We start from the raw sequence: 26,286 nt of genomic DNA on the forward strand, positions 1-26,286 counted from the left end.
GGGGAGACTCATTTGTCCCAAAACAGTCGATGCTTTGACTAAATTTACGATTCGGCGGTCGTAATGAGGCCGCACAAAAAAAGGCGGTGGTGGTGATGATTGGCCAAATTGACTGCAGAGAGGAACCCCCTGTTTGATGAGTCTTGGGTTCTTTCTTGTTCTTTTTGTTAAATGGCCAAAATCACTGAACCAAAGTCTGGCAATTAGGAGCAAGCCTATGTGAATCCGTGGTGAAGTGAGGCAGATGAAATAAACATTGCGCTAAACTGACTTTACTAATGATGGTGTTAGAATGCAATACCCTCTGCGCCTATGGACTTGAAAGACGAAGTCAGTAAAGCCCCATTTTATTTTGCGAAAAATAATTAATTTGAAAAGTATTTTCTTAAAAATAGTGGCCCGTATCGGTCACAAAAAGGAACGAACGAAAGAAAAATATATCCACTGTTCATGAAAATGTCAAGACAATAATTCTTTTTTTTTTTTTCGTGAGGAGCCTCAAAATTGGGCTATCATATTTAGGACTCTCTTCGTGTTTTGCACGCGTGTTTTCGTTACTCTTTGAATGAATGATGTATACATATATATATATTCCGCCCGTAGTAGTTGTCTAATCCCGAGACAACTAACTATAGTAGATGATAATGCTTTTAGATAAGAGGAGGGGAGGGGAGGGGAGCACATACAGTAAATGAATGAATTTAAAAATGGCGGTGTCGTTCCATATAATAACCAAAATAATTAAGCACGCGCCTTTTAAGCGATCGTAACTAACAACGCCACGTGCACCCCTTATCATTTAATTAATCATTTGATTGATTTACATTACACAGAGCCAGCGAGCTCGGGAGCGAGCTCTCTAGCTTCTGCATCCTCTCTCACACTACCCCCTCATTTAAAACTCAAAAAGCTCCCAAAACCCTAAACCGCCTTCCTCTTCTAGCAGTCTCCTCCTCCTCCTCCTCCTCTTCCTCCGCGCACGCGTCTCCGTGTTGATTTGCCCTCTCTCTCTCTCTTCAATGGCGGAAGCCATTGTTGCCGCCGCCGCCGCCGCCTTCCACTGACGAGTACGTGCTCCCTTCTTCGCCTCTCTCTCTCTCTCTCTCTCTCTCTCTGTGCGGCGCTCCGCCGATGCTCGAGCGCGTTTCCTTCCTCTGATTCTCCTCTTTTCCTCTTCCATCGTTGCCCGCTCCTGTTTTGTCTCTTCGACAACACCCTTCTTCTTCCCCCCCTCTCTCTCTCTCTCCCTCTCTCTCTCTCTCTCTCTCTCTCGAGTACCGCGTCTCTCCGTGCTTCGTCTGCGGTGTCTGTCCGTCTGTCCGTCTGTCCGCCGTCTGCGCTATGTGTGTGTGTGAAATGAAGAAGCGTCGTAGTTTGTTGCGTACTACTGCTACTTACAGTACTACTGGGAGACGCTGCTCTGTCCGTCTGCTGGCCTTGTCGCTCGCGTCGCTGTAACTTTGGCTGCCCCGCCCTACCCCCATATTCTCTCCGCCCGCTTCGTTCCTCCTCCTTCTTCCTTTCTTTCTTTTCCCTTCTCACCCGCATTGATTTTTTTCCTGGAAATGTCCACCTTCGTTTTCCACGCCCTTGGGCCCCTAGGATTTGTGGCACGTAATCGGACATCGCTCGCTTCCTATATTCTATTCTATTCGGATTCGATTCGATTCTGCCGAGTCGAAGTCGAGACTCTCCCTCCTCCGTGGGGGTTTCCATTTCCCATGTATCTGTGCACCCCGAGTTGCGCGTGGGGCGTGTCGCATGTCGCCGTCGCTTTCCCCCTCCCCCTCCCCCGTTTCGAGGTCAAACCCTTTTTTTGTTCTTAGCTTTTCGGCTCGGGACTCGACGCCTGAGCTGTAATGCTGCATGCATTAATGGCTCTCGCTCTCTCTCTCTCTCTCTCTCGCTCTCGCTCTCGCTCGCGCATTGACGGTTGTTCCTTTGACTGATTTGATATCTGATGCGTACATATTCCCTCCCCTCCCCTCCCCTCCCTCACTCATTCCCAGCTCTTTCTTCTATGCAGGGTCCTGTTCATCGCTCTCTCTCTCTCTCTCTCCTCCGGACGTTAATGGTGGTGTAGGGTTCCTGGCCGGACTTGCTGTCGTGGCTTGATAGCTACATTCGTTCCTTGACTTGGATTCTTGCTGTGACATGGAGGGTTTCTGGAGGCGGCGTCCCGTTACCCTCGCTTTGGCCGTGTCGCTTGCCATGATGGTGCTGCTCTCGGTTGCGGTTTTCGGAGGTGCGTATGATTGCGTTTTCCGTCCTCGCCTTTTCTCAGATTCTCCGCCCCACGCTTTTTCCGGCACATTCTTTGGTGTTGATACGATGCGTGTTTTGTATATGCATGGGCATGGGTTTTGTTTTTTACTGCGGGTACGTTTTGCCAATAAAGAATTCAATGATGTGCGTTCGTTTCTCCTTTTTTCTCTTTGTTTTTTTGTGCGTCAATGGCGTCTCAGTGGGACATGGAGGTCCCTTTCTCTCTCTCTCTCTCTCCCTCTCTCCCTGTTCTTGTCGTTTTCTTTTTCAGCAACAAGCTGGTGTGGTGGTGATCTGCTCGTTTTACACTTGTCTCTCTTGAGGAATATTCCCTCGTTCTATTTAAACACAGCTATATCTCCCTACCATATTCCAGGAGGTGTGATCGACGGGCATTGGCCATTTCAGTCGAGTCTAATGGCTGTTAAGGGTGACAGACTGAGGAAATCTGCACTGCATCGGAAGCTCCTTCGTCTTGGTAAGTAAGCTCCACTTCTTGAATCATCCTCCATTCAAGCTTTCTGGGTTGTGGGCATTTCTTTTGCTACTTCTTCTTTTCTGGGTCATAAATTTTGGGGATGGATGGGGAGTTGGAGACCGAGTTCTTTCCAGCATCTGCAATTCTGGGTTTCTATAGTTAGTTGTCTAACCTATTTCTGGGGCTTCCGAGCATGATCAGTATCTTTGGCATAATTTGCTTGCGACGCGAAAACATTGAATGACCCTCCAAAAACAGTCGCGGGAAAGCTCTTCTCTCATGCTCAGACGGGTGAATACGGCTCGGGTGTCAGAGGTGCACGTCTGGGGAATTTCTCTCTGCCTCATTCTAACGTGCGCTTCTTCGTACACAGGAAGGGACAGGGCCCCTCTAAACCCCCTCAAAAAATACCTTTGCTTTATCCTTCTCCTTTACGTTTCAATCAATGTCGCTTCAATATTCCATCATCAATTGCTTTACTCACTAGACCCCGTCGTGCGCAGTAGTTAATGGGCCGCGCATCTTAGCAATAATCATTCATGTGGTCGCGGTAGTCTTTTTTCTAGCTCTAGCTGTCTCCGCGCCTTGCGTAGGGATGGCGATTTTGAATTTCCAAGGTAATGGAATGGAAAGGGCTTCAGCTCTGAAGATGGGTCGTTTTCTTCAAGCGAAGCACGGCCAGAAAAAGAGCGGAAAAGGTCCGACAAGAGTACAAACTTAGGCGAAAAAGTTGCCATGAATATCCCCACCACCCCACCTTTGGCTTTTACTTCATTATAATAATTCCTGCGTTTCGTCTCTGAAAAGCGATTTTTGTCGGTAGATGCGTCCGCTTCGTCTTCACCGTAACAACTTTCTTCGTTTTGTTTTGCGTTTGCTTTATGCAGCATCGGCAATGGAAGAACCGAACAGGATGTGGGGGGAGAGATGCAGCAAGGCCGATATAGTGATAAGCCAAGGACCGACGTCCCCGCTCCCCAGTGGCATACCCACCTATACCGTGGAGATCATGAACGCTTGCGTGACCGGGTGCGACATCTCTCGCATCCACCTCAACTGTGGCTGGTTCAGCTCCGACCGTCTCATCAACCCGAGGGTCTTCAAGCGCCTCCGCTACAACGACTGCCTCGTTAACGATGGCGAGCCCTTGACCAACGGGGACACTCTCTCCTTTCAATATGCCAACACCTACTCTTACCCTCTCTCCGTCTCTTCCGTCGCGTGCTCTTGAGGGAAGGAAGGGGACGACAATGGGTCTCACGTTTGACAACAGTCAATTCAGTGTTCATAGGATACACGGCCTTTTCAGTTACTTGCTTTTTGTTTGTATGTCTGTTGGTGCCACTGACTTTGTGGAGCTTGTTGCTTGCTTGGTGGTTGAGTGGTAAATACTAAATAGTAGTCGCCTTGTATTTTGGTCCGGGCGTGGAGGCCAGGACACGGCAGACTGTGCTGCCGGAGCTACTACGATGATCTTTTCTGTTTTGGGCTCGGAGGGGTTGATTTCGGAACGATTCCATTTTGTGGGGGCGCAGAGTGTAAATAGCTTAAAACAAGAACATGTGATTACAGAATGCTGTCTTGTTTGTTGATGAGGGAGGAAATGATGATACATTTGATGAGCCTTTTACCTTTACCGCCTGTTCTTTGCTCTGTTTCAGCCGCTGTATGAAATCTTCCATTGCTCATTGCTGCTCTCGTTGGTGGAGAAAGTTGTGCTATGCATTAACTTTGTCATACTTCATTAGTTGCGATTTTTATGACACGAGATGTTGGTAACTCATGACAAACTGGCCAGAAAAAAGTTCTATAACCACATGTTACGTAGATTCACTTAGAATCATTTGGTTTCATTCGTTGCAATGTATTGATCTGTTATGATCGTGGCATAATGAGCCTTCTCTTTCGTGTTTCGACCTCGCCACGAAACACCGAACAGTGAAAACTGGTGATGGTATACATTATACAACGTTCCAAGTTCAATCCCTAAGGGGTCAAACTATATATAACCCTCGCCTCGCCATGAGTTGCATGAACTGTTCGATGTCTCGTTCAGTCTAAGGGATGGAAGTGGACCCTTGTCCATAGCACTAGGGTGTAATGAGAACGGCGGCAAGCATGATCACGAGCCCAGCCCATGAGTAGCTAAATTCTGCTCATCAGAAAGTTTGATCCATAGTTCTCTTTGGGCTCATGGGCCATTGGCCTTGCCAATGATCGGGAAATCCATGAAACTAGTGGGAAGTCAGTAAGACCTAAAGAGCACAGCTTCCTTTGTTTTCCAAACTAGTTGGTAATGATTTGCCTACAGAGAACAACCAAATGACATTCATCACAGCACGAAACACGTCCCTCTTTAAGATGCGATACCATTCATCTTCATCCAGGGCTCCGTACATCTGACATCTCAACTATATCGTAAAAATAACACCGAAGAACTATGAACCAACGACAGATAGAAGAACTTATGCTAGCACTACTCATTGAAGGCCATCAGATGCACTTACCATCCAAAAATTTGCAAAAGAGATACGAATGATATAGCAACAATTTTAGAGTATTTGGACAGATGATTTGCACTATACACTTGTACACGTCCAGAAACAACAGTGGAATCATTGGCGGATATTCCCAGCGACAAAGCAGTGATGCGAATATAAACTATTCTGAGAGGCTACACATATATGCTCTCACAATACGGAGCAAGAGCAGACAACTTTCCTTGGGGAATCATCAAGTTTCTTCTCTGTTTCAAAACAAGTCCATGTGTAAATTGAAATGAAGATTCATCAATAGGCTAAAAAAGGAGTTTTCACTACTACTACGAAACTCTAAAAAAGGCCTGAATTCTCCAAGAGAACAAGTCTACTCATTCCAGATTAATAACCGAGTCATAGTCAATGAATCAAAGAAATACGCTTGTTTACCGTAAGTAAGATCTAGATCTTGTTTCACAATGACAAAGCAATTGATGAAGTCTGGCCAGAAATACTAGACATCACGTAATAAGTTTGTTCTCAGTTCATTTCTAGACAGGCGAACTTGGTCAATGAAGGACCTTCTAATCCGCATATGAACCAGATACAGTAAGCAGATAAAACTTGTATCTGAAGAAACTTTGTTAACGAAAGTCCTTTCCAACTCTGTAGAGCATTCTAATATAAAAATATTGCAATCAAACCTTCGAAGCTGTTAGATGTAACAAAATAGTAAAAATACCTGCTCTTTTTTTTGTTAACGATGACTGTACAACAACGTGCATTATAATACCTCCTCCGCCAACATCACCAAAAGGCATTTTACACTGACCAACTGTCTTAGTGTTTTCCAAAACTTTACCGGCATTTATCAGTTTTACTTCACTTGCTGCCTTTGGTATGATCGTCTTGCCTGAGGAACAACGAACAATACAACCTCAGCGGAAAAGAAACAGTTCTTAATCTACAGCAAGTTAGCAACGTCAGAAAACATTCACTGGAGATTAAATCCTTAGCTCGGGTGCATATGTTATCATCCACTGAATTGTTGTCCATGTACACAGTTGAAATTAAAAATGCTGTTACAGCTTACAGAAAAATGCCTGAGTAACTAGTAAGAATAGATTTGCCAACATGATTCTCTCACATGGTATTGCTAGCTGACAAGGATTTGAGGGATTTCCACAGTAAGTGGAATGATGCAGATGCATTTATCTATACAGCCAAAGCCAGGCTATCTCTTCTCTAGGGCTGCAAATGCCCTCTCAGACATTATTTTGTAACAGAACAAGAAACAAAGAAAAATCAACAAAATATCATGTCACACCTGTTGCCCCTAAATTAATCCAAATTCTGTCTGTCCTTACCAGGAGACACCTTCCTCAGAAAAATATCTGCCTTACAATTGCTTTTGGAAATATATGCTCAGCACATTACTCGTTATTGGTATGTAAACGTCCTTCCCCTTTCTTACATCTATGCGACTACATATCATCACGGGCTTAGCCACTAATGTTATAGAGCCACTTCTTGCCCCAACTTCCCCGTGGCAGGCATTTAAGAATTGCAAGCGAATCTGTTTTTCCTTGCACAAGAACATCGACATTCATACCACCAGGGAAAAAAGGTTTAGAATCCATAACGGAGACCGAAATAATGGACAAGCAGTTCGAGCACGTGCGTCCGTTTATTTTGGCATGCGGGCTTGCTTGTAATTCTACCTTTTCTTGCGCCACAGGCGGACTTTTTTCATCATCTCACATTTATCATGTAAACAGCAATAACAGAGACAAAAACAATCACCCAAACAGAAGATCGCAACTCTTCATGATAGCGACATGACTCATAACCTTGTGGTCACTGGCAGTCGCAAAGATGAAATTTTAAAGCAGGGTCATCAATAACTTAAAAAAAGGCCCAGTATTTGACATGATCTCAGCACCTACACAGTTCCTACATTCCACAAGAAAGCGGCTCTCGAAGTCGGCTTAAAACAAGAAAAAGTTCGAATAGTCTAGGATGCGTGTATGACCCTGCTAAGCTGTTAAAATCTATCACCAATCTCATAGACCATATCTGAACAAGATGAAGATATCGGATTATAAGGTTATTCGGCACAAATCACATACTTAAACGAACATAGGATGGAGAGGTGGAGGAAACCTTTGGGCCAATCAGAGACAACTCTCTGCTTCAACATATCGATGGTGGATGCCGATGAGTACTGGAAGGGACCCATGTCCGATCCATCGAACAATCTGAACTTTATATCCACCAATTCCTCTTCCCGCATTTCCTTCTTCTTCTTGATCACTCCCGCGTGCCCGTCTCTCTGCTTCGTCTCAAGTTTAACAAGGACCTTATTGGGTCATTCCATCTAAACCAGCGAAAGAAGTCGAGTCGATGGTATGGGCAAGCAAATGGGGAAGATGCAAAACCAGGACTTGATGAACTCCCATAAACGGGAATCAAAAGATATGGCGTGGGAAAGCAAGCGAAGATAGCGTTTAGTTTAAACGTATTGATGGGCAGGAGTAGCTCGAAAGAAACATGTCATACCTGGGCAAGTTGGTGAAGCTAACGAGTGAAATGCCACATCTTTTTGGTTCGGAAGATCGGTGTCTGTCTGCTGGCGAGTCACCAAACGACCGGAAATGAAGACTAACGACAGATTAAGAGTAGTGTCTGGACGGACAGACCGGACAGAACTCGGGAAACGACGTCGCTTTGTCTCCGCTACTGCAGCTCCCGCTCACCTCAAGTGGTAAAAAAGGAAGCGCCTTTTTCTTCGACGTATCGTATTCGACCCCGACGCCGTCGTTTCTAACTTGTTCGTTCTTACCCTTTCCTCGTTCGTTCGGTCGATGGTCGTCGCAGGAACATGAAGAGGAAGAGGAAGGAAGGAGGAGGCGGCGGAGGAGGAGAGGGAGGAGGGAGAGAGGACGGTGAGGCTGTGTGGCAAACGCCGTCGAATCCTCCGGAGCGCCAAGATTACATCTTTCATCAAGGTAATTTCTTTATCTCATGACCCCACTCTCAATAGAGTTTTCTTTCATGGGTCAAAAGAAGATTGATCTGTTAAGAGAATGCAGGGAGGCGCTACGTCACGCCCTACCACTTCGAGTTCATCTCTCACGTGAGTCGTCGCTATCTCGTCTTTCTTCTTCTGGGAGTGGAGTGGAGTGGTTTGCGTACTTCACTTGTGATCAAACTTTTATTTGATGAAGACCCTCGTTGAGCCCTTTTATGCTTCGATCTTTGAGCTCTCAGTTTGGCTAATTTTCTTGTTATGAATTATGATGTGTATAGGTTAAGAGTCGCTGGGCTGGCAAAACCATTGTGGATTTGTTTGCCCACGAGTTCAAAGGCAGACCTTATGAGTATTATGTAAGCATTTTCTTCATTGCATAACGAATGTTTAGTTCTGCGTGTGATCATGACTTTTAACCATGCGTAGTCATAACCTGTAGGTCAGTGCTGTCGAATGTGGACGGATACAAGTCGAGGGGAGGGTCGTTCCTGTCTCTTACATTGTAAAAACGTCTGAAAAAATAAGCCACTTTGTACACAGGTGGGTTTGAGCTTTACGCTTGCTATGATCTCTTTATGAGACGTTGCTATTCAAGAGTCTAATCTAGCAATGATATATCTCTTTGGCTGCATCAGTTTCTTTTACTTAGATTCTCTTTCTTTACCTTTTGTTTCTTCATGCTTCTTTATTCTTTGTTCATTCAGGAGTCGAGAATTCTGATCTTAATGTACAGTTTTTTCTAGAAGTTTTAGGGTATTCTTTGAATTTGTGTTAATCTTGATAAGGTTGTAGGCACGAGCCTCCTGTGATGAGCCATAATGTCTCCATCCTACACAAAGAACCGGATGTGGTGACTGTTTGTAAGCCAGCATCTATTCCAGTAAGGAGCAACACAATTATGTTTTTCCTCATTTCAAATGAACAACAAAAGAATGAATTTGATGAATTCGTGTGGATTTGCATCAGTGCTGTAAAATGACTGATGAGATTCAGACAGTAATACGTTTACAGCAGCCTTGCTTGGCCTAGCTATCTTTGTTGGTCTTATGGGATCTATGTTTATAGAAATTTCAACTTGTTTGTAGGTGCATCCATGTGGTCAGTATCGTAAAAACACTGTGGTTGGCATCCTTCAGGCAGAGCATGGGCTGGCACCCCTATTTCGTATCCTAAGTAGCTCTTTCACATGCATATGCATTTTCGGCTCAATCGAAATCGAATTGGGCATATTCTGTTTCCCTGTGATTCTTGATGTCTGTCATTAACTCCTTTTTCCCTCCTCTGACTTATATTTGGTGTCACATCCAAATTATGGATTTCGTATGTCCTCCTTGATATTATAATGCAAGCTGTTCACCGACTAGATCGCCTTGTCTCTGGACTCCTTATATTTGCCAGAAACGCATCGAAAGCAGATCTTTTCAGGCAACAGGTGAGTGTCGTATTGAAAAGCATGCTTTTGGAACCTTTAATCATTGTAAGTTCCTATTAGCTGCAATACTGTGTGGGTGATCAATTGTCTAAATGGAAGTGGGGCTCTCTTACATTTACAGCAAGGGTAGTGGTAGTTCTCTGAGCATTCTGCTGTGTTATGACATCTTGTTCATCATTTGTAATATTGCCACACTGTGTCATGTACATTTAGTATATTGAGTGACTTAAAGAGGTCTTATAGTTTCTTTCTGTGATGTGCATTTCCTTTGTATATATCTAAAGTCTGTAGCGTTCTAATCCGTGTCTGGTGACTGTTTCTCCTAATACCAGTAGTGCCATCACGTACTATTTCTGCTACTGACTTCATTCCCTCAAGTAAAAATTATCTAGAATAGCCTATTATATAGGGCTAATTCCAAAAAAAAGCACCAACTTTACCTTGCACGACAATTATGGCCCAAACTTTTTTTTGTCTCGATAAAAAGCACCAACTTTTACTCGAGTCCCAAATCTGGCCCCCATGACGTGTAATTTTCAAATTGTTCGGGCTAGATTTGGAATTTATGTGAAAGTTGGTGATTTTTATGAGACAAGAAAAATTCGGGCCAGAATTGTTACTCAAGGTAAAGTTGGTGCTTTTTTTGGGAATTAGGCCTACTATATACTATTAATAAGTCATATTCATGATGTAGCAAGGTACACATGATACTTGGCCTACAATTTAAGTTTCAACTGACATTTAATTTCTTCAGATTGAAGGTGGTTTGTTGCAGAAACAGTACATTGCAAAGGTGGTGGGTGAGTTTCCTGAGAATAAGGTATCTCTTGCTTCAATCTGGTGATTTTTGAATATGCACTCAAAGTGGATAATTTAAGAGTTGAAAAATCCTGCAGTATCGTACTACATCAAGGAGTTTAACCCTGAAGAATTGGAATTATGAGATGTTGAAGTAGATGTACCTAATATAGCAATGTGATTTCTTTTTTCCATTTCGACTATTTCTGTTTGTTTGTTGAGTTTTCTTGAGAAGAGGTAACACTGAAAGGACAAGTCTGTGTGACAGGGTTAGTTGTTAAAAATCAAATGCACATCTCGGGTGGCATCTTCAGTTATTATTACTGGAAGATCCAGCTGTGGTTTCCCATATCATTTTATCAAACCCAAGGAAGGTCTACTTATTTAAGAACACAGTCAATTAGTCCTTTTCTTTCAGGTCCTGCTCATCAGAAGATCCTGGAGGCTCGTTAGATCGTTTGAAAAAGTTCTAGAGAATGTGGTATCAGAAATGCATTCTTAGTAGTTCTCATCTGATTTATGTGTTCTGGGGTTTCTTGTCAGCTGGAGGTCAATGCCAACGTCAATTACAATGCTCGAGAAGGAAGGAGCACAGTGGAAGTGAGTATCTGCTCAAAACCTTGTTATTTCAACATTTTTCTGAGTTTCTGACCAAAAAAAAAAAACCTTTTTCTGAGTTTACATTGATATCAATCATTGTTTTACGTGAGGCCATGGAAATGAAACTGAGCATCTGAGCGTTGGAGAAGGGTCTTGAAATGATGGCTTTTTGATAATGCTTTTCAATGAATATTATGTCATGCCGCCATGTGTATTTATTTCTTCTCCTTTATTTCTTTTTGCTCTCCTTTTCTTCGCGAAGGAAGGCTTTTGTGACTAATCAATATGAGTTCATTTTGGGATGTGATTATGAATGTTATCAGAGTGCTATAATTGGAAGCTAATGCCCTTTCTTAACATTCTTACAGAAGCATGTAAAAATAATTATATAGTTTTTGTAGATTTCCATTTATGATGGCCTCTCAACACTTTTTAGGAACATACATATATTTATGAGCCACGGTGGACCGTTATGTAAGTGATGCACAACACGCTTTTTGAAATGGAATTGAGAAGTGATGTGTGATGGTAATCCAAACTAAATTTGTCAGAAGTTAGAGCTCTGAGCTCGTGACATAGTGCTGGCTGATGCAAAATCTGTGAGCCTCGGTAAATGAATCAACAAATCTAAGATACTGCCAGCCATAAGCAAGAAGCCACAGTTTCCCTATTTATTAGCACATATGCTGTGTCACTTTACGAGCTCATTGAGATGCAATAGTATGTGATTTGGATTTTATATGGATGAGTCGTCATATAAAGGCTTTCTAATCTCCAAGGAAATTAAAAATTGTGGTAGGTAGTCATCTGCCACCCTTCTCCTAATCCACGTGGCATGGTGTGTCGTAATGTGTGACCTCTCTTAGAGCTTTCTTTTTCTTCTACATTTTAGAAACATCTGCCCTGACTGTTTCATAATCGTGTCTTAATTTCAACCAGTACATTAGAGAATTGGCAGTGAATGTAAGAATGTGCTTAATGCGATTAATCTGATCAATATCATCTGTTTGTACAGGCAGGGGACACTACTTGTGACACTGCCCTCTTGAAAGGAAAGGCCGCCAGTACAAAGTTCACAAGGATCAGCACCAATGGAACTCATAGCATCGTTCTCTGTGAACCAGTCACTGGAAGAACTCATCAGGTAAGGCAACATGCTGCTAAAGGATGCAAATAATCATGTAGAGAGTCTGATACTTCTTTTTTCTATTCCATAAGCAGTGAACCTTCCTTGGTTGTTTTGCCTGAATGTAGCCTAAGGTCAATTACATGCATGCATAGATGTACCCACACATACAGGAAGGACATTGCATTTACTGTTAACTTTTTGAGTTATATGTGCCTTCTTTTCTGCACTTTTGTCCCACCATAAACCCTGTCCTGCTCATTTTGTAAGATACTTTTGGATCCTGCTTATAATATACCTCACTGGATTTGGTTTTTTTTTTTTTTGGTCAGACTCTGGATTTGGTTAAGTCAGCCTGTTTTTGATACCTTTTAATGTGTGAGGTTTATTTGATATATGCTAGTACTTGCAGTACTTTCTTCTCTCAACCCTGCTCGTTATGTGCAGATACGAGTCCATTTGCAGTTTAGTGGCCATCCAATTGCCAATGACATGCTTTACCTTTCTGAACAAAGGACCAATCGTTCAGCTGAAGGAATGGTTGCTGATAAGGCTCCTGGTTTGTCATCAGAATCCAGTGTAACTGATACCTGGCAGAATGAAAAGGAAGAGCAGCCTTGCATTGAATTTAGTGCTGACCCTATGTGCACGAATTGTCCAAATTTAGCTCCAAAAGGGTGAGTGTTCCTCCTCTTTCCCATCTTGGGCACTTGTCTTTGCACATATTCTTGCTTGCACACCCTTGCCTGAGTGTGTAAGAGAACCTAAGATTTGATTTCTGAGTTTCTGCAAAATGCAGATATGATGGGAATGAGGAGGGATTGTGGCTACACTGCATACGATATTCTGGACCCGGATGGATCTATGAGTGCCCATATCCAGATTGGGCATCCCTTAGCTAGCCTGAGAACATTCCAAATTTTCATCTCGAGGCTGTTCTCTAAATTTGCTCTAAAATTGTAGCAAGTTTACAGTAATGCAGCTATTTACTTTTCGAAAGAGCCTTGAAAGAATCTGATACAGTGAGAGGCAATTGCAAGCCTGCAAATTGTTTCGGCTAACACAATAGTGTTGTCTGCCGAGTGCATGCTCATAGGTCGTAGAGAAGAGAGCTTCCTTATTGATGAAATTGCTAGTTAAAGTCCTTCATGTTTGTGGGATGAGAATTGACTGTTGATCCCGCTTGACAGAAGAAACATTTTGCTGCGACTCAATTCTTTTATTGGCAGTCTGATTGAGGAACTACTTACTGTTTACTTTCCTTTAGGGGGAAGTTCCTCTGATCTCTCAGTAGAGTATAAGGGATATCTATGGTGTGCTAAGAGTAGTTTTTAACTATGATATTGTGTAATAACGGGTTGACGGTCCGGTAGGATCTGGGCCTAATGGTACATGCTATCCTTGGTGAGTTTTTTACCCACTTGAGCAAACTTGAACTTAAAATGTCATCTCAGGGCACGCATTATGTGACCACAGATATATTCTGATGAATAGGCAAATTACTGAATGAATGTAAAAAGATCTCCCAGAGTGTCTCGAATATTAGCTCAAGATCCTAACTAGCTGGATTTCAAAGGAAAAATATGCATCATGAGCGGGTGGACCTCATGACCTGGTAAGTATATGATATCAACCAATCAGCAAAGAACGGAGAGTATCAACAAAAACGAGGTAAACATTCACAGACAACACTCCACCCGCCCAAGCACGCGCACGTATGCACTCGCTTCCATTTATATTTTACATAGCAGAAGCAACGAGTAATCTAGATAGGAGCTGCTGGAAAAAAAAGGCTGATCAGGCATTTGAGTAACTTGAACGCCTGTCAAACTTCAGATGGAGTGGCCACTGGTCCTTTATCAGAAGCTTCAATAAAGACGATGAAGCTTCTCTTGCGCTTCTCTTTGTCCTTGTCAAAGACGACGGTATCAATGTGGGAGGCAATGGCATGCGCATTGCAACTTTGTGGATCAGAGCTCAGCTTCCCAGTACTGGTATCATTCTTCTCCTCTTCCATCACAATCATATTCCCCTTCCTGTATATGGCATGCAGTGCCATCTGAAGCACTCCAAAGATGACTCCTAACACGTTTGGACCCTATACATGCACGCACACATAAATAAATTTTTCATTCCGGGGAAAGAAAATAATGTTGCCACACCTCGCCATCTTGATTTGAACAAGTAGATGAACAATGCATACCGCGACATACAAGTCCTTGAGGAATAGGCCATATAGGAGCCATGTCACTGCGCTGAGCGTTAGGAAGAATGATAAAGAGAAGGGCATGAACTCTACGCTCTTGGTGCGTATCACCATTCTCTGCACGCACGTATACAAACTCACATGTATGTCGAAACCTAAATGCATGTCATGCACAACTTGTGTCACACATTAATACGCAAGACATGCATTTTACTGCAGAAAAAAGAAAGGAGTTACATAGTAGTAAATTACAATGACGCTTAGAGGAGCGGCGAAGACTGCAATGGAGAGCACAACGCAAATCCACCCAAGAAGTTGGACCCTCGTCGATCCCTTTGCCAAGAAGTGGGACAGAAGAAGAATGGAACAATACCCTCCCAAATTCAGCAGGATCAGCAGCCTAAGTGTCAGCATCTGCATCCAGTCTCCAACAATTAAAATACATGAGGTGTGTTCCTCGCGAACAACGCTGTAAGTACGTACCCTGGCTTGTTTAGGAGCATAAGCAAGGTAGAGAGCAATGTAGATGGTCTCTACACACATCCGACCGAGTTGACCGTGATGAGTAGGAAAGCGCTGGACTCCGACTTGAGGGATGCATAGTAGAGCCAAAGCATGGCGCTGAACAGAGAAACCACGTATGGAACTGATTCAAACCCTTCAGTCGATTTCCTCCTGCATACCCTATAAAATGTTAGCCTGCCAAAGAATTTTAAATAAGTCCAAACCTTATGTTGTTAGCGTGCATGGAGTGAGAAAGAGTTAAAACTTATACTGGGGCCAAAAAGATCACGATGGATATGATATTACCTACGACAAGGAATCATCCAAAGGTTGACAAACGCGTCAAAACAAGTCATTTATTGTGGTTTGACAGTAACTAGAAAACAGTTGAATAATGTGTGTAAAGTACCTAGAACTCCAAAAGTGAGAACCCATGGATTTTTAGTCTTGAAGATGGCCATTGTCCCACCACTCTCTTCCTCTCAAGACTGAAGATATTCAAATGGAAGATTTCGAAGCTGAAAACAAATAAAGCTATGTTGTGGAAATTGTATTCATGTTGGCCTTGGCCTTGCAATTTATAGAGGAGATGGAAGGCAAAGTTATGCTAGAATATAGAATGATTTATGATGGTGGCTGGTTGAGGAGAGAATTGTCCAAAGAGTCCTCGACCTATTATATGGCCACCAATCAAGTTCTAAATTTTTTAATATGGTCAATGTAGTTCTAAACCTTTTGACGAATTTTAAATTTAATCCCTCAGGTCAATTTAGGTTGGAAATTGCTGACATGGCAGTCCAGTAAGTACCAGTTGTTCTATGTAGCACGCCCGGCGGCTGACGTGGATGATCTTAACACATTGTCATTTGGCAAATTTTCTTTTTAAAATTGTCTTTTTTTTTCCTTTTCTTTCTTTTTTCTTTTTCCTTATCCTATTATTCATCTTTTTTCTTCGCCGGTTGTCAGAGCCTTGGTGATGATGGTCTGCGAAGGTCGCCGGCCACAGGCGAGGGTGACCCTTGCGTTGGCCACCCCTCGCGAGGGCATCGCAGGTCACCCCTCAGAAGGGCGTTGCGGCCTCGCCAAATCTGGCAGGGATGAGCCTAGCTTGTGGCCAATGGCCTTTGCCCTGATTTGGCAAGGGCTATGACCCTCGCTTGTGCCCAGCGGAGGAAAAAGATGAACAATCAAATAGGAAAAAAAAATAGATAAAAGAATAGAAAAGAAAATAAAAAAATTCAAAAATTCTTGATTCAATGCAAAACGATATCGTTTCGTTTAAGATCCGTCTTCGTCAGCTACCAGCCTAGCGCTGACTAAACCGTTATGTCAATGGTTTTCCAGCATAAATTGGCCAGATGGACTAATTGGAAAATCGTCAAAATATTTAGGACTACATTTGCTGAAATCGAAAGGCTTAGGAATGATTGGTTACCGTACAATGAATTGAGGACTTTTTAGACAATTCTCTCGTTGATTAAGTGATGTAATGATTGTAATCTAATATTTAAACAAGTGGTATTTAAATAAGTAGAGTCATGTATTAGCATTTGATAGGAACTTCTCACGTCATTTAGTATACCAATTATGGTGATAATCATAATACCTTTTAATATTGTTAATGGAGATAATGATTGCCTAATAATTGCAGGTGGTATGGCGTAGGTGATTGTGCGCCCGTAAGCCAGCACCTTTATCAAGGCATAATTCTATATTCGATACTTTCTAGGTCCTAAAGTTACGTGTGCTTCGCTGCCAAAATATTTCACCCCGTTTGATCACGTGACCACTCCTGTTGAACTTAAGTTACATAACCTAAATGCAATTTGGACAAAGGATTTATATGTGCTCAGTAAACTAAAATTGATTTCACGTAATTAATATATTAAGTGATAAGATATTATATTTATTGACCGTGACCTGCTTGTTTAAAATGCACACTTACAATCTGCTATGTCACTTTCTAATACCATATTCTCAGAAAACCTAGTCTTACAAATATCAATTTCATACACTTATGACGATGTATTTGATCAATGTGAAAGGAAGGAATCATGGGGCAACAAATGTCACTAATCAACATATGTTTCAGTATAAGAGGGCTACAAATTGGCGAAGTACGTGTAAAACTCTCTTAAAAGTAATCACGGCTTGTTTTCAACTTAGTCGCACATGACCTTGTCGTAAAGTAAATGACTCTTGTATTTTCAATTCTTGAGTACAGTGTCGTATCTTGTTATGCATGCCTTTAACTCATCTTTCCTCTCTTTTTTCACTTTATTGTGGGAAACTCTAGGAAGGGAGAAGTTATTGCACGATTTAGGGAAAATTCCAATTAAGGACTCCAAGTGGGGTCAAATTCTCAAAAAAGGGTCCAAAGTGAACATTGTGTCAAATAAGGGCTGAAGTGCTCAATCGGTCTCAAATAAGGACTCGAAGTGCCCAAAAAGTCTCAAATAAGGACTTGGGTCCTCGGCCGCCAAAATACCGCCGGCCGACGAGAAAGTTCTTGTTCGGCACCGAACAAGAACATTTTTAATTTTTTTATTTTCTTTATGTTTTTCCTTTTGTGTTTTTTTTTCTTTTCGTTTTCCTTTTCTTTTTTTTTTCTTTTCTTCCTCCGCCGCCCATAGCCGGGGCCAGCGGAGGTCGCCGGCCTCAGGCGAGGCCGCCTCGCCGGAGTCCGGCGAGGCCGCCCGCCCGGGCCGGGCGAGCCGCCCTCGGCGAGGCCGGCACCGGGTCGGGCGAGGCCGCCTCGCTGGGGCGGCGGGCGAGAGCCGCCTCGCTCGGGTTGGGCGAGGCCGGCCTCGCCCGGTTGCCGGCGAGGTCGAGCCTCGCCAGATCTGGAGAGGGCTCGACCTCATCGGCGTCGGGCGAGACCGGCCTCGCCAGTTGCAGGCGAGGTCGAGCCTCGCCAGATCTGGCGAGGGCTCGGCCCCGCCGGCCGCTGGCGAGGCTCGACCTCGCCGGCCTCGCCCGACGCCGAAGTTCGTCCGGTCGAAGCAAAGTCGAAGATCGTCTGGAATCGCTTCCTCTCGATGCTGCTCAAGGCGGCGATGCAGGCCCTGGGTCCTTGGAAGAGGCCCTGCTCCTCCTCCCACCGCTTCGACCGGACGAACTTCGAGGCTGGAGAGAGAGAGGGCTCGGCCTCGCCAGCCTCGCCCGACGCCGTCGAGGTCGAGCCTCGCCAGCGGCCGGCGGGGCCAAGCCCACACTGATCCGGGCGAGGCTCGACCTCGCACTGCAAGCTAGCGGCCAGGCCTCGCGGCCGGCCGAGGTTGAGCCCTCGCCCGGATGGCGAGGCTCGACCTCGCCGGCAACCGGCGAGGCCGGCCTCCCGGCCCGAGGCGAGGCCGGCCCTCGCCCGACGCCGCAGCGAGGGCGGCCTCGCCTGAGGTCGGCGAGGGCGACCTCGCCCGGCCCGGGCGAGGCGGCCCTCTCCCGACGCCGGCGAGGGCGGCCTCGCCCGAGGCCGGCGAGGGCGACCTCGCACGGCCCGGCGAGGGCGGCCCTAGCCCGACGCCGGCGAGGGCGGCCTCGCCTGAGACTGGCGACCTCCGCCGGCCCCGGCTATGGCCGGCGGAGGAAGAAAAGAAAAAAAAAAGAAAAGGAAAAGGAAAAGAAAAAAAACATAAAAGGAAAAACAGAAAGAAAATAATAAAAAAATTAAAAAGTTACTGTTCCAATGCCGGAACGGTAACTTCCTCGCCGCCGGCAGGTATTTTGGCCGGCCGGGGACTCAGGTTCTTATTTGAGACTTTTTGGGCATTTCGGGTCATTATTTGAGACTGATTGAGCACTTCAGGCCCTTATTTGACACAATGTTCACTTTGGACCATTTTTTGAGAATTTGACCCCACTTGAGGTCCTTAATTGAAATTTTCTCCACGATTTATATGGATCATGTGGAATGATATCTCTCTATGATTCTATAGACCATACAATAACTTTTCCTGAAAGGAAACTACACGAGGCCACGACCTCTTCACCAAAATTCTTATTCATATACTATGAAATATTTATATGGAAAGAAAATATTAGTCACAAGAAGATCTCCCCCGTAAAATAGGGTGAGGAGTATAACAATAACAACAACAAAATTTCTCACAAACTTAATTTTAATTAGAAATTATAGTGAATTGAAAGCTGCAAATAATCAAGTAATGAGTTCAAATTATTCTTGCTGTGGCTCAGTAACGTAACATTTAGCATTGCATGTTTTTGTTAATCTCACCTGACATGGATGAAATTACATTTTCCTTTCAATTATCGTTGTTTCCTCACAAGAGATTGATTATATTGTCTTCATCCATATTAATTATATACTGATTATATATTGATGTTACATATAGACATGCCTTCATCCACAGAGTAATCTTACTTACTAAAAATAAGACAAACTAGATATGGTGTGGCATATGTTTCTTCTTGAGTGAAATTTTTTTAAGAAAACTTAATTTACAACGTTTTATACAATCATCAGCGATGGTCATCCAGAAAAGTAAATCTCAGGTGGATCGATGTAGACTCTAAAGGTCGAGGGATTGGGATGAATCAGGGTCACAGCTGGATCTCCATTTGGCCAGCTTTGGAATTTGGCAATGGACAGACGTCAAGAGAAGATAACATTGATCCATACATCCATGGGGTGACGTCTATCATCCCCACCCATCTTCCGTACATCCCTCCCTCCACAAAAATGGATGACAGGTGGTTTGCCGAACCCAAGTCCGGATCAATTTGCACTTCCCTTTTTCGCTAGGGACAAGATCAGCAGGACTGCTTAATTTTCATACGGCGCTCATATAAATGTTATTTTTTTTATTCAATTAAGTGTCATATTAAAATAAAATCGATCATTTGAGTGACATTTTAGGCAAATCGTTCTACGCTTAATTTTCTGTTTCCACTTGGATTTTTCTAATTTTTTTAATTTTCTTTTCCTCTCTTTGCTTTTTTTTTTCCTTGTGTCGGCAAGGGTCACTGACAACCCTCGTTGGCTGTGAGGGCCTTGCCCAAACTGGTCAATGGCCAGCTCTTCCTCGGTTGGTGGGGTTGTGAAGGCCCTAGGTGAGGCCATCGCCAATGGTGAGTGAGGGCCTTTGTGGCCCTGCTGCTGTGGGCGAGGGCGTAAAGGCCTTTGCCAACGAGGCTGCGAAGACCCTAGCTCTGATCTAGTGAGGGCCTTCATGCCGTCGCCCATGGTCGGCGAGACCTTTGCAGTTGGCGCAGAAAAAAAACGAAGAAAAAAAGCAAAAGAAAAATTTTAAAAATTAAAAAAATTATCAACGTCAACGTCGGCAATGCCACGTATGTCGATAGGCATTCATATCGAATATTTGGTGAGGAAAATCACACTGACACTTAAATGATTGATTTTCATAAATTTGTGGCCTCTATATGAGCGAAAAAAATAATTATAATACTCAAATGAGCACCATACGAAAATTATGACAGTCATGCTCTTCTTATCCCTTTTTCACTATTTATGGCAAATCATTTGGGTTTCATGTCGTTTCATATGGCTAATCAAAGCATTAACTAATGGGTATTATTGCCCTCTATCAAGAAACCTTTTTGAACGTGATGTCAGCATAAATCTTATCGCCGATTGCTTGCTTTGGTAATATACGTCTCATACGAGAACATACAGTATCTGCCCTTCGACACATAACTCTTCTCCCAGATTCATTTGATGGCATTTGCATTTGAAGTTTCGTGCACCAAATAGCTGGAGAGCTCTCTAAAGTGGGTAGGTCTGAGGTTGAGTGTGGAATTATAAAATGGCCACTTGAAGGGATAAGAGCTGACAAAAGTCTCTAACGATGATCCTACCTTTATGTAATCATGGGCGTATCATATTTAATTTGGCAATTGGTACACGATTCGCTTTTGGATTTAGATATTTATGCTAATGCAGGCGATATCTCTAGTGGGGTTGTTCGTGCTTGTGTGAATGTTCTGATTGGTAGTTGTATCATTGTCCAAATTAATGGACGAGTCGTTGATTTGCGAAAAAAGGGTTTTAACTTTTGAAGCGACCGTGGGTGCGAAGTGTTAGGATCAACGTGTGAGTTTTTGTGTCAGATAAATCTCATGTCGAAGAATTGGTATGGTGTAGAACAGTTAGTATATCCTAGTTAGCCCATAACTCATATTTGGATCCAATTAGCTGGTTTACCAAAATTCACAACATTTTATAATCTTGGTCGTGCCTACCCTTATACCGAACGGCCATCTCCGTACGAGAATTCTCTCGTGTCTAACCTTATTGTAAATGAAAATTTAGGCGGCTAGACAACAGGTAGCCTACCAATGTGCTTAGTTTTGCGTCTTTTCCTCTTAGTTGCCGATAGCGTGTTACTTTCTTGTTGCGCTCTAATTGGATCATTTCCGAAGCAAATCTCCGAATTAGTACCATGAGAAAAGACCTCCATACAAACTTAGGTCAAAATGTCCATCTTTGTAACCACCAAGAAGTTAGATTGAACAAAGCTTTCTCCGGCCGAGGGTGGAAGAAAGTATTGCCCAAGCAAGATAGGAATCATCCCCAAGCCTTGTGTTCGTCAATATACACCGAGTCAAGTTACTCGCCAGTACGTAACTTGGCCTCGGTTCGATGATATATTACTTGGTTAAATCAACTTGATTGATTTAGAGTCGAGCTCGAAGAGTCTACTTGAACCTCTTATTGAGTCGAGCTCAAGCTTGCCATTATAATTGTGATAGAATCAAATACAGAGATCCTTAAGGTTACAAAGTACATCCACACATATATGAAAATCCAAGGAAAATATTCGAGCTATATGAAGCTCTAAAAGATCGAGTTTCTTTATAACAACATTGTAGTCCACATCCGAGACAAGTCAACCTCGAGCATCTATCACCTTTAAGTTTAAGCCGAGCTGGGTAAAACTCTAATACCCGATCGAGCTCGTGTGAAGTTTCGAGCACTGACTTGCTTGCCCTACAATAAATTAAACATTTCCAAGATTTTTTCCCAACATTTAGAAATGTTGCCCATTTCACTCAAATGTAGTTAAAAGTGGTGTCGGCAAAACTTTTGGCGGTATTCATCGTGTATGGTGGAAAAAAACATTGACTAATAGTGGCATTTGTGCACTAAATGGTGCTAAATATGTTATTGATGTCCATCTATGCTGTTATTAATGCCATCAATTGAGTCATTAAATCACTATTACCAGCGATTAGGGAAAGGCTGGAAATAAAATGCTGGGGCATATGAACTCTGCTGTAGTGGTGACTCGATCCAAGCTTGGCTCAACATCAACTCGATTGGCACCCAAGTACCTGACCAAACTATGGAAGTTTCACAGATTGATGAGTAGATATTGCCTCAATGTTACAAAGCTATGTCATTCTTAAAGAAGTACAATGGATTACTATGTGCGTGCGCGCGTTTATATATAATATAATATAATATACATTTAACTTTGATCAAAGAAAAATACCTATACATATAAATGGTGAGACCATACGCATACACAATGTCACGAAAATTAATTTCAAGCCCCCTATTTCTGGGCTAGAATGAGAGGCCCGGATGGAAGTTGTGCCAGGCTTTTTGTATTTGGTAATCTCATACCAGATGATGACTCCTACACATAGAGAACGTGCATCCATGAACTTTTACTGAAATGTTCCTCACTAAATGACGCCGATGGTGATATGTTGATTATTAGTCTTCCAAAGAGTGGGCTTCTCTGCTTTTCAAGGAGGTAGATGGGTTAAGTTTACCTAGCTCGAAGGAAGTATGGATGGTTCAAACTGTCTATTATGACGAGCATCTTTCACGGCGGATTTCGATTCAGGTCGCAAATCATGATCTTCATAAGTGAATCGAGGCCAATATACCATTTCTAATTTGAGACAAAGCGACCTAGATATATTTGTTCAAAATATGGATCAAAGAGACAGTAGAATGAGTTCATTTACGAGAGGAAAGAGACCAGAAAGATTATAATTGCTAGACAAAACATTGCATTTCTGGAGCATTTATGCGCGCGCTCTTAATCGCCACTTGCACATTCAAGTTAAGACGCGTGCAGTAACAACAGAGAAGAACGAACTAAATTTAGCTTCACTTGCTACTAGAAAAATAACAGCGGAGGCATATGCAGCGACTTAACCCGTGTCAAACTTCACATGAATTATTCACCACGGGTCCATTATCGGAAGCTTCAAAGATTTTCTCACCCTTGTGTACATCATCTTTCCTCTCTTTGACATCATAAACATCGATGATGCTGTCATTAGAGGCGATATTGCAACTTTGAGTACCGGCAATCGGCTTTGCACCATTGAAATAACCGGGTTCCTCCAAAACCATCACATTCCTCTTCCTATATATCAGATACAATCCCATCTGAAGCACTCCAAGGATAAACCCCAATATGTTTGGAACCTACATAACGATCACAGTCACGTTAATGAGTGTATATCAGAAAATAAAGTGATATCTAAACCGTCGTCTCTGTGATAAACTTTTTCCTTTGGGTAATAGAAAACTCTTTTTAGCATAATTTCTAGGATTTGCAGAAAGTCAGATGCGTACCGCAACGTGGATGTCCTTGAGGAATAGACCGTAGAGGAGCCAAGTTACCGCACTCAGCGTGAGGAAAAATGAGAGAGAGAAGGGCATGAACTCTACGCTTTTGGTGCGTATCACCATTCTCTGCAGAATATTCGTCGAAAATAAACGTCATGCAAAGCTTGTCTCGCATAACTGAGTAGCATTGTGCATGAAGAAAAATATATAATTAGGGAAAAGTGAAAAGTAAGGAATCAAGAGTTACTTCAATTATTTACCATAACACTTAAAGGAGCTGCAAAAACGATGATGGAGAATCCAACACAAAGCCACCCAAGAAGTTGGACCCTTGTTGATCCCTTTAGTAAGAAGCGGGACAAGAGAAGAACGGAGCAAAACCCTCCAAAGCTCATCACCATCAACTTCAGTGTAAAAATCTGCACGAATGCATGCACACATTTATCATTAGAAAACCTACTTTTACAACATATGCTGTTACATATCAACCGTGTATGAATAGTGACGCTATCATATATATGTGATCAGACAGGTAAGTACGTACCTTGGCTTTTTTAGGAGCATAAGCAAGGTAGAGAGCAATATAGATGGTCTCTATGACACATCCCACTGAGTTGACAGTGATGAGAAGGAAATTGTTGGACTCGGAGTTGAGGGTTGCGTAGTATATCCAGAGCATGGCGCTGAACAAAGACACCGCGTACGGAACTGATTGAAACCCTTCGGTTGACTTCCTCTTGCATACCCTATAAAATGTTGGTCTGCCAACATAAACAAAGAAAGAATTGCAAGAGCCCTATTAATTAGTCGTTCATACTTCCAGACCCATCTGTTAAGCTAAACAAAAAGTTGATCAAGAGGATGAGCTTACACTGGGGCCAAGAAGACCACGAAAGATATGAGATTACCTGGGACAAAGAATTATAAAAAAAGATGACAATTGAATCAGTCCATGCCCTTACGAGAGAAACAAAATCTTAATGAGAGAGGGTTTAGTGATGGCACAACTTATAATGTACATGTTAACTCTAGTTGGAGGAAGAAACAAAGTGAGATTACGAGTTCGATCATGTCTGGCTAAAAGTATATACCTAAGAGGCCAAAAGCAAAAACCCAGGGTTTATCGGTCGAGAAAATGGCCATCGTCCCTCTCTCTACTTCTCAGAAAAACAAGGGTGGAAGCTCAACTGAAGGAATATCTGAAAATGAAAGGTTTCAGAGCTCAACACGAGATGTCCTACTTCTGTCTCTACCCCTCAGTGATGAGCCATGCTGTGAACTCTAGTTACGCAGGCCATGCAATTTATATAGAGAGGAGAAGAAAGACCGCTCCGTCTTGGCCATGACGAAGAGTCTGATCACCCAATAATTGGTTGGGCGGTGTAGCACAGACAGATTGTGCACCCGAAAGATCAACACCTAATCAGATGATTCCCAAAAAGATCGACTTTTTTAAAACAGGTCTGTCGTATAGCAACGATTTGAAGCAATTTTTTTATTTATACACTATTTGGAAAACCCAAGGACTCAATCGTATGGATACGTAAAAAACAGGATACAATGCTCAAGTCAGGGCTCCATCCAGACAATATTGTAATTGTAAACAGATTTTTTTGGTCTTTATGAGAACCTTTAGAATCAAGTATTGTAATGAGCTTGTGATTTAGTTTTTGATGTAGCAAGTAGGCAAATCGACTGATGTTGAAGAATCAGCGGATGAGTTGTGCGCGCTACGGTGAGACCACTACTGAGTGAGCAGCCAAGAGATATTGAGAGAGATCAAGAATTCTCACTATTTCTTAGGTTCATGGACCCAATTCAATTCCGTGGGATCTTTCATTCACATTTTTTTTCCACCAATAACGTTTTATAAAACTCTTGGACTCCCGAATTTGGAGTATCCTACTTTCACACAATTCACGGGGTTTAACAAGCACTTGATATTTCATGATCAAAGGTGTAGTACTATTTGTAGTAGCGGTTCGGGGAAGTCAGAATAGGAGAGAGCTCAGGAATACCATCAAGAAAGAGCAATAAATAAACCTTTATCAGCTCTCATATAAAGATTTATTGATTCCCTTCCACTACTAATGTAGTGTTTAATTACCGGATCGTGAATTAGATTGGATAACTCGACAGAAAATCGAATTAGTTGTTGTGGAAAGGGCCGAAGATACTTTCTATATAGACTTAGGAAATTCTCTAAGTCCTCGGTATCCAATAATAGTTTTTCTCCGGTCCTACAAGGACCAAAGAAAAACTATCCCCCGGTCGAAAAGATGTGCCTATGTTTGTATTTGCTTAGGTCAAAGTAACTCTAATTTGCCAAGGTAGACCTTCATCATCGCTCGTACAACACAAGTCAAGCTTAGCCGCCTTCTCTTTCATTCTTCGGGTGGTCTGTGATCTCCCATGCATGGATTCAAAGCATAGAACCGAGACAGGTTACCGTCCCGTACAGGTCTTCGATCTCCGACTCTATTCCTAGAGCTTTGGATGGACAAGTTGCCAAATGCAACTAAAAGAGATCCCTCGGTTGGGGTGCACCGCAAGCAAGAAGTCGGACTCCATTATCACGACAGAAACTTAAAGAGGGTTCATCTCCTGCCAACGTTGAATTGGCCAAGGCAACATATATGACTTTAAGCTCTCACCATCAATATTTTCTGCCAGACTTACGTATTACAAACTTTCTCTTCCTCTTTCACGCAACCATCCCACCATATATTTGAGCTTCTAAAGAGGTTTTCAAATCTCTTCCGTAGGTGTTTAGACGTTTGTCATTTAAGACTCCCCTTTT

The 26,286-nt window shown here is 42.8% G+C and overlaps 4 protein-coding genes and 1 pseudogene across 6 annotated transcripts; 2 read left to right on the forward strand and 3 right to left on the reverse strand.

The window, feature by feature from the left end:
* Positions 1–911: 911 nt before the first annotated feature.
* On the forward strand, positions 912–4,379 carry LOC115661897 (TPD1 protein homolog 1-like). The gene is made up of 4 exons (XM_030584093.2): positions 912–1,067; positions 2,027–2,245; positions 2,642–2,743; positions 3,631–4,379. The coding sequence occupies exons 2-4, from the start codon at positions 2,155–2,157 to the stop codon at positions 3,972–3,974; spliced, it is 537 nt and encodes a 178-aa protein (XP_030439953.2). The 5' UTR covers positions 912–1,067; positions 2,027–2,154; the 3' UTR covers positions 3,975–4,379.
* Positions 4,380–5,260: 881 nt separating this feature from the next.
* Positions 5,261–8,047, reverse strand: LOC115692490 (membrane-anchored ubiquitin-fold protein 3). Of its 2 annotated transcripts, none has more exons than XM_056314209.1 (4): positions 7,780–8,047; positions 7,384–7,552; positions 5,963–6,133; positions 5,261–5,489 (listed from the first exon to the last, which is right to left on the reverse strand). In XM_056314209.1, the coding sequence occupies exons 2-4, from the start codon at positions 7,511–7,513 to the stop codon at positions 5,434–5,436; spliced, it is 357 nt and encodes a 118-aa protein (XP_056170184.1). In that variant the 5' UTR covers positions 7,514–7,552; positions 7,780–8,047; the 3' UTR covers positions 5,261–5,433. The 2 variants fall into 2 exon arrangements, with proteins under 2 accessions (XP_056170184.1, XP_030475211.1); XM_030619351.2 differs by having other exon boundaries at positions 7,384–7,597.
* Positions 8,048–8,069: 22 nt separating this feature from the next.
* LOC115692464 (RNA pseudouridine synthase 7-like) lies at positions 8,070–13,273 on the forward strand. Of its 2 annotated transcripts, none has more exons than XM_056314208.1 (12): positions 8,070–8,228; positions 8,313–8,356; positions 8,530–8,607; positions 8,691–8,791; positions 9,044–9,131; positions 9,337–9,415; positions 9,616–9,683; positions 10,438–10,503; positions 11,025–11,081; positions 12,097–12,225; positions 12,655–12,884; positions 13,007–13,273. In XM_056314208.1, exons 1-12 carry the CDS (start codon positions 8,102–8,104, stop codon positions 13,107–13,109), a joined length of 1,170 nt encoding a protein of 389 aa, XP_056170183.1. In that variant the 5' UTR covers positions 8,070–8,101; the 3' UTR covers positions 13,110–13,273. The 2 variants fall into 2 exon arrangements, with proteins under 2 accessions (XP_056170183.1, XP_030475175.2); XM_030619315.2 differs by having other exon boundaries at positions 8,072–8,228; positions 9,601–9,683.
* Positions 13,274–13,418: 145 nt separating this feature from the next.
* On the reverse strand, positions 13,419–15,447 carry LOC115692476 (bidirectional sugar transporter N3-like; annotated as a pseudogene).
* Positions 15,448–22,868: 7,421 nt separating this feature from the next.
* Positions 22,869–24,814, reverse strand: LOC115692482 (bidirectional sugar transporter SWEET12-like). The gene is made up of 6 exons (XM_030619341.2): positions 24,578–24,814; positions 24,358–24,394; positions 24,031–24,247; positions 23,747–23,905; positions 23,493–23,612; positions 22,869–23,342 (listed from the first exon to the last, which is right to left on the reverse strand). The coding sequence occupies exons 1-6, from the start codon at positions 24,627–24,629 to the stop codon at positions 23,073–23,075; spliced, it is 855 nt and encodes a 284-aa protein (XP_030475201.2). The 5' UTR covers positions 24,630–24,814; the 3' UTR covers positions 22,869–23,072.
* Positions 24,815–26,286: the final 1,472 nt, after the last annotated feature.

The sequence above is a fragment of the Syzygium oleosum genome, unplaced genomic scaffold, assembly GCF_021117445.2.
Source record: "Syzygium oleosum isolate NSW1041296 unplaced genomic scaffold, Sole_v2.1 Sole_v2.09, whole genome shotgun sequence".
Classification (NCBI taxonomy): Eukaryota; Viridiplantae; Streptophyta; class Magnoliopsida; order Myrtales; family Myrtaceae; genus Syzygium; species Syzygium oleosum.

Coding starts and splice junctions, on each gene's coding strand:
- LOC115661897 (XM_030584093.2), top strand. CDS start 2,155: ATGGAGGGTTTCTGGAGGCGGCGTCCCGTTACCCTCGCTTTGGCCGTG. Junction 2,246..2,641: donor CTCGGTTGCGGTTTTCGGAG/GTGCGTATGATT, acceptor ACCATATTCCAG/GAGGTGTGATCGACGGGCAT. Junction 2,744..3,630: donor TCGGAAGCTCCTTCGTCTTG/GTAAGTAAGCTC, acceptor TGCTTTATGCAG/CATCGGCAATGGAAGAACCG.
- LOC115692490 (XM_056314209.1), bottom strand. CDS start 7,513: ATGCGGGAAGAGGAATTGGTGGATATAAAGTTCAGATTGTTCGATGGA. Junction 6,134..7,383: donor TGTCTCTGATTGGCCCAAAG/GTTTCCTCCACC, acceptor GTTGTTCCTCAG/GCAAGACGATCATACCAAAG. Junction 5,490..5,962: donor GTTAACAAAAAAAAGAGCAG/GTATTTTTACTA, acceptor GTTTTGAAACAG/AGAAGAAACTTGATGATTCC.
- LOC115692464 (XM_030619315.2), top strand. CDS start 8,102: ATGAAGAGGAAGAGGAAGGAAGGAGGAGGCGGCGGAGGAGGAGAGGGA. Junction 9,684..10,437: donor CAGATCTTTTCAGGCAACAG/GTGAGTGTCGTA, acceptor TAATTTCTTCAG/ATTGAAGGTGGTTTGTTGCA. Junction 12,226..12,654: donor TCACTGGAAGAACTCATCAG/GTAAGGCAACAT, acceptor CGTTATGTGCAG/ATACGAGTCCATTTGCAGTT.
- LOC115692482 (XM_030619341.2), bottom strand. CDS start 24,629: ATGGCCATTTTCTCGACCGATAAACCCTGGGTTTTTGCTTTTGGCCTC. Junction 23,906..24,030: donor ATGCTCCTAAAAAAGCCAAG/GTACGTACTTAC, acceptor GCATTCGTGCAG/ATTTTTACACTGAAGTTGAT. Junction 23,613..23,746: donor CAGCTCCTTTAAGTGTTATG/GTAAATAATTGA, acceptor AATATTCTGCAG/AGAATGGTGATACGCACCAA.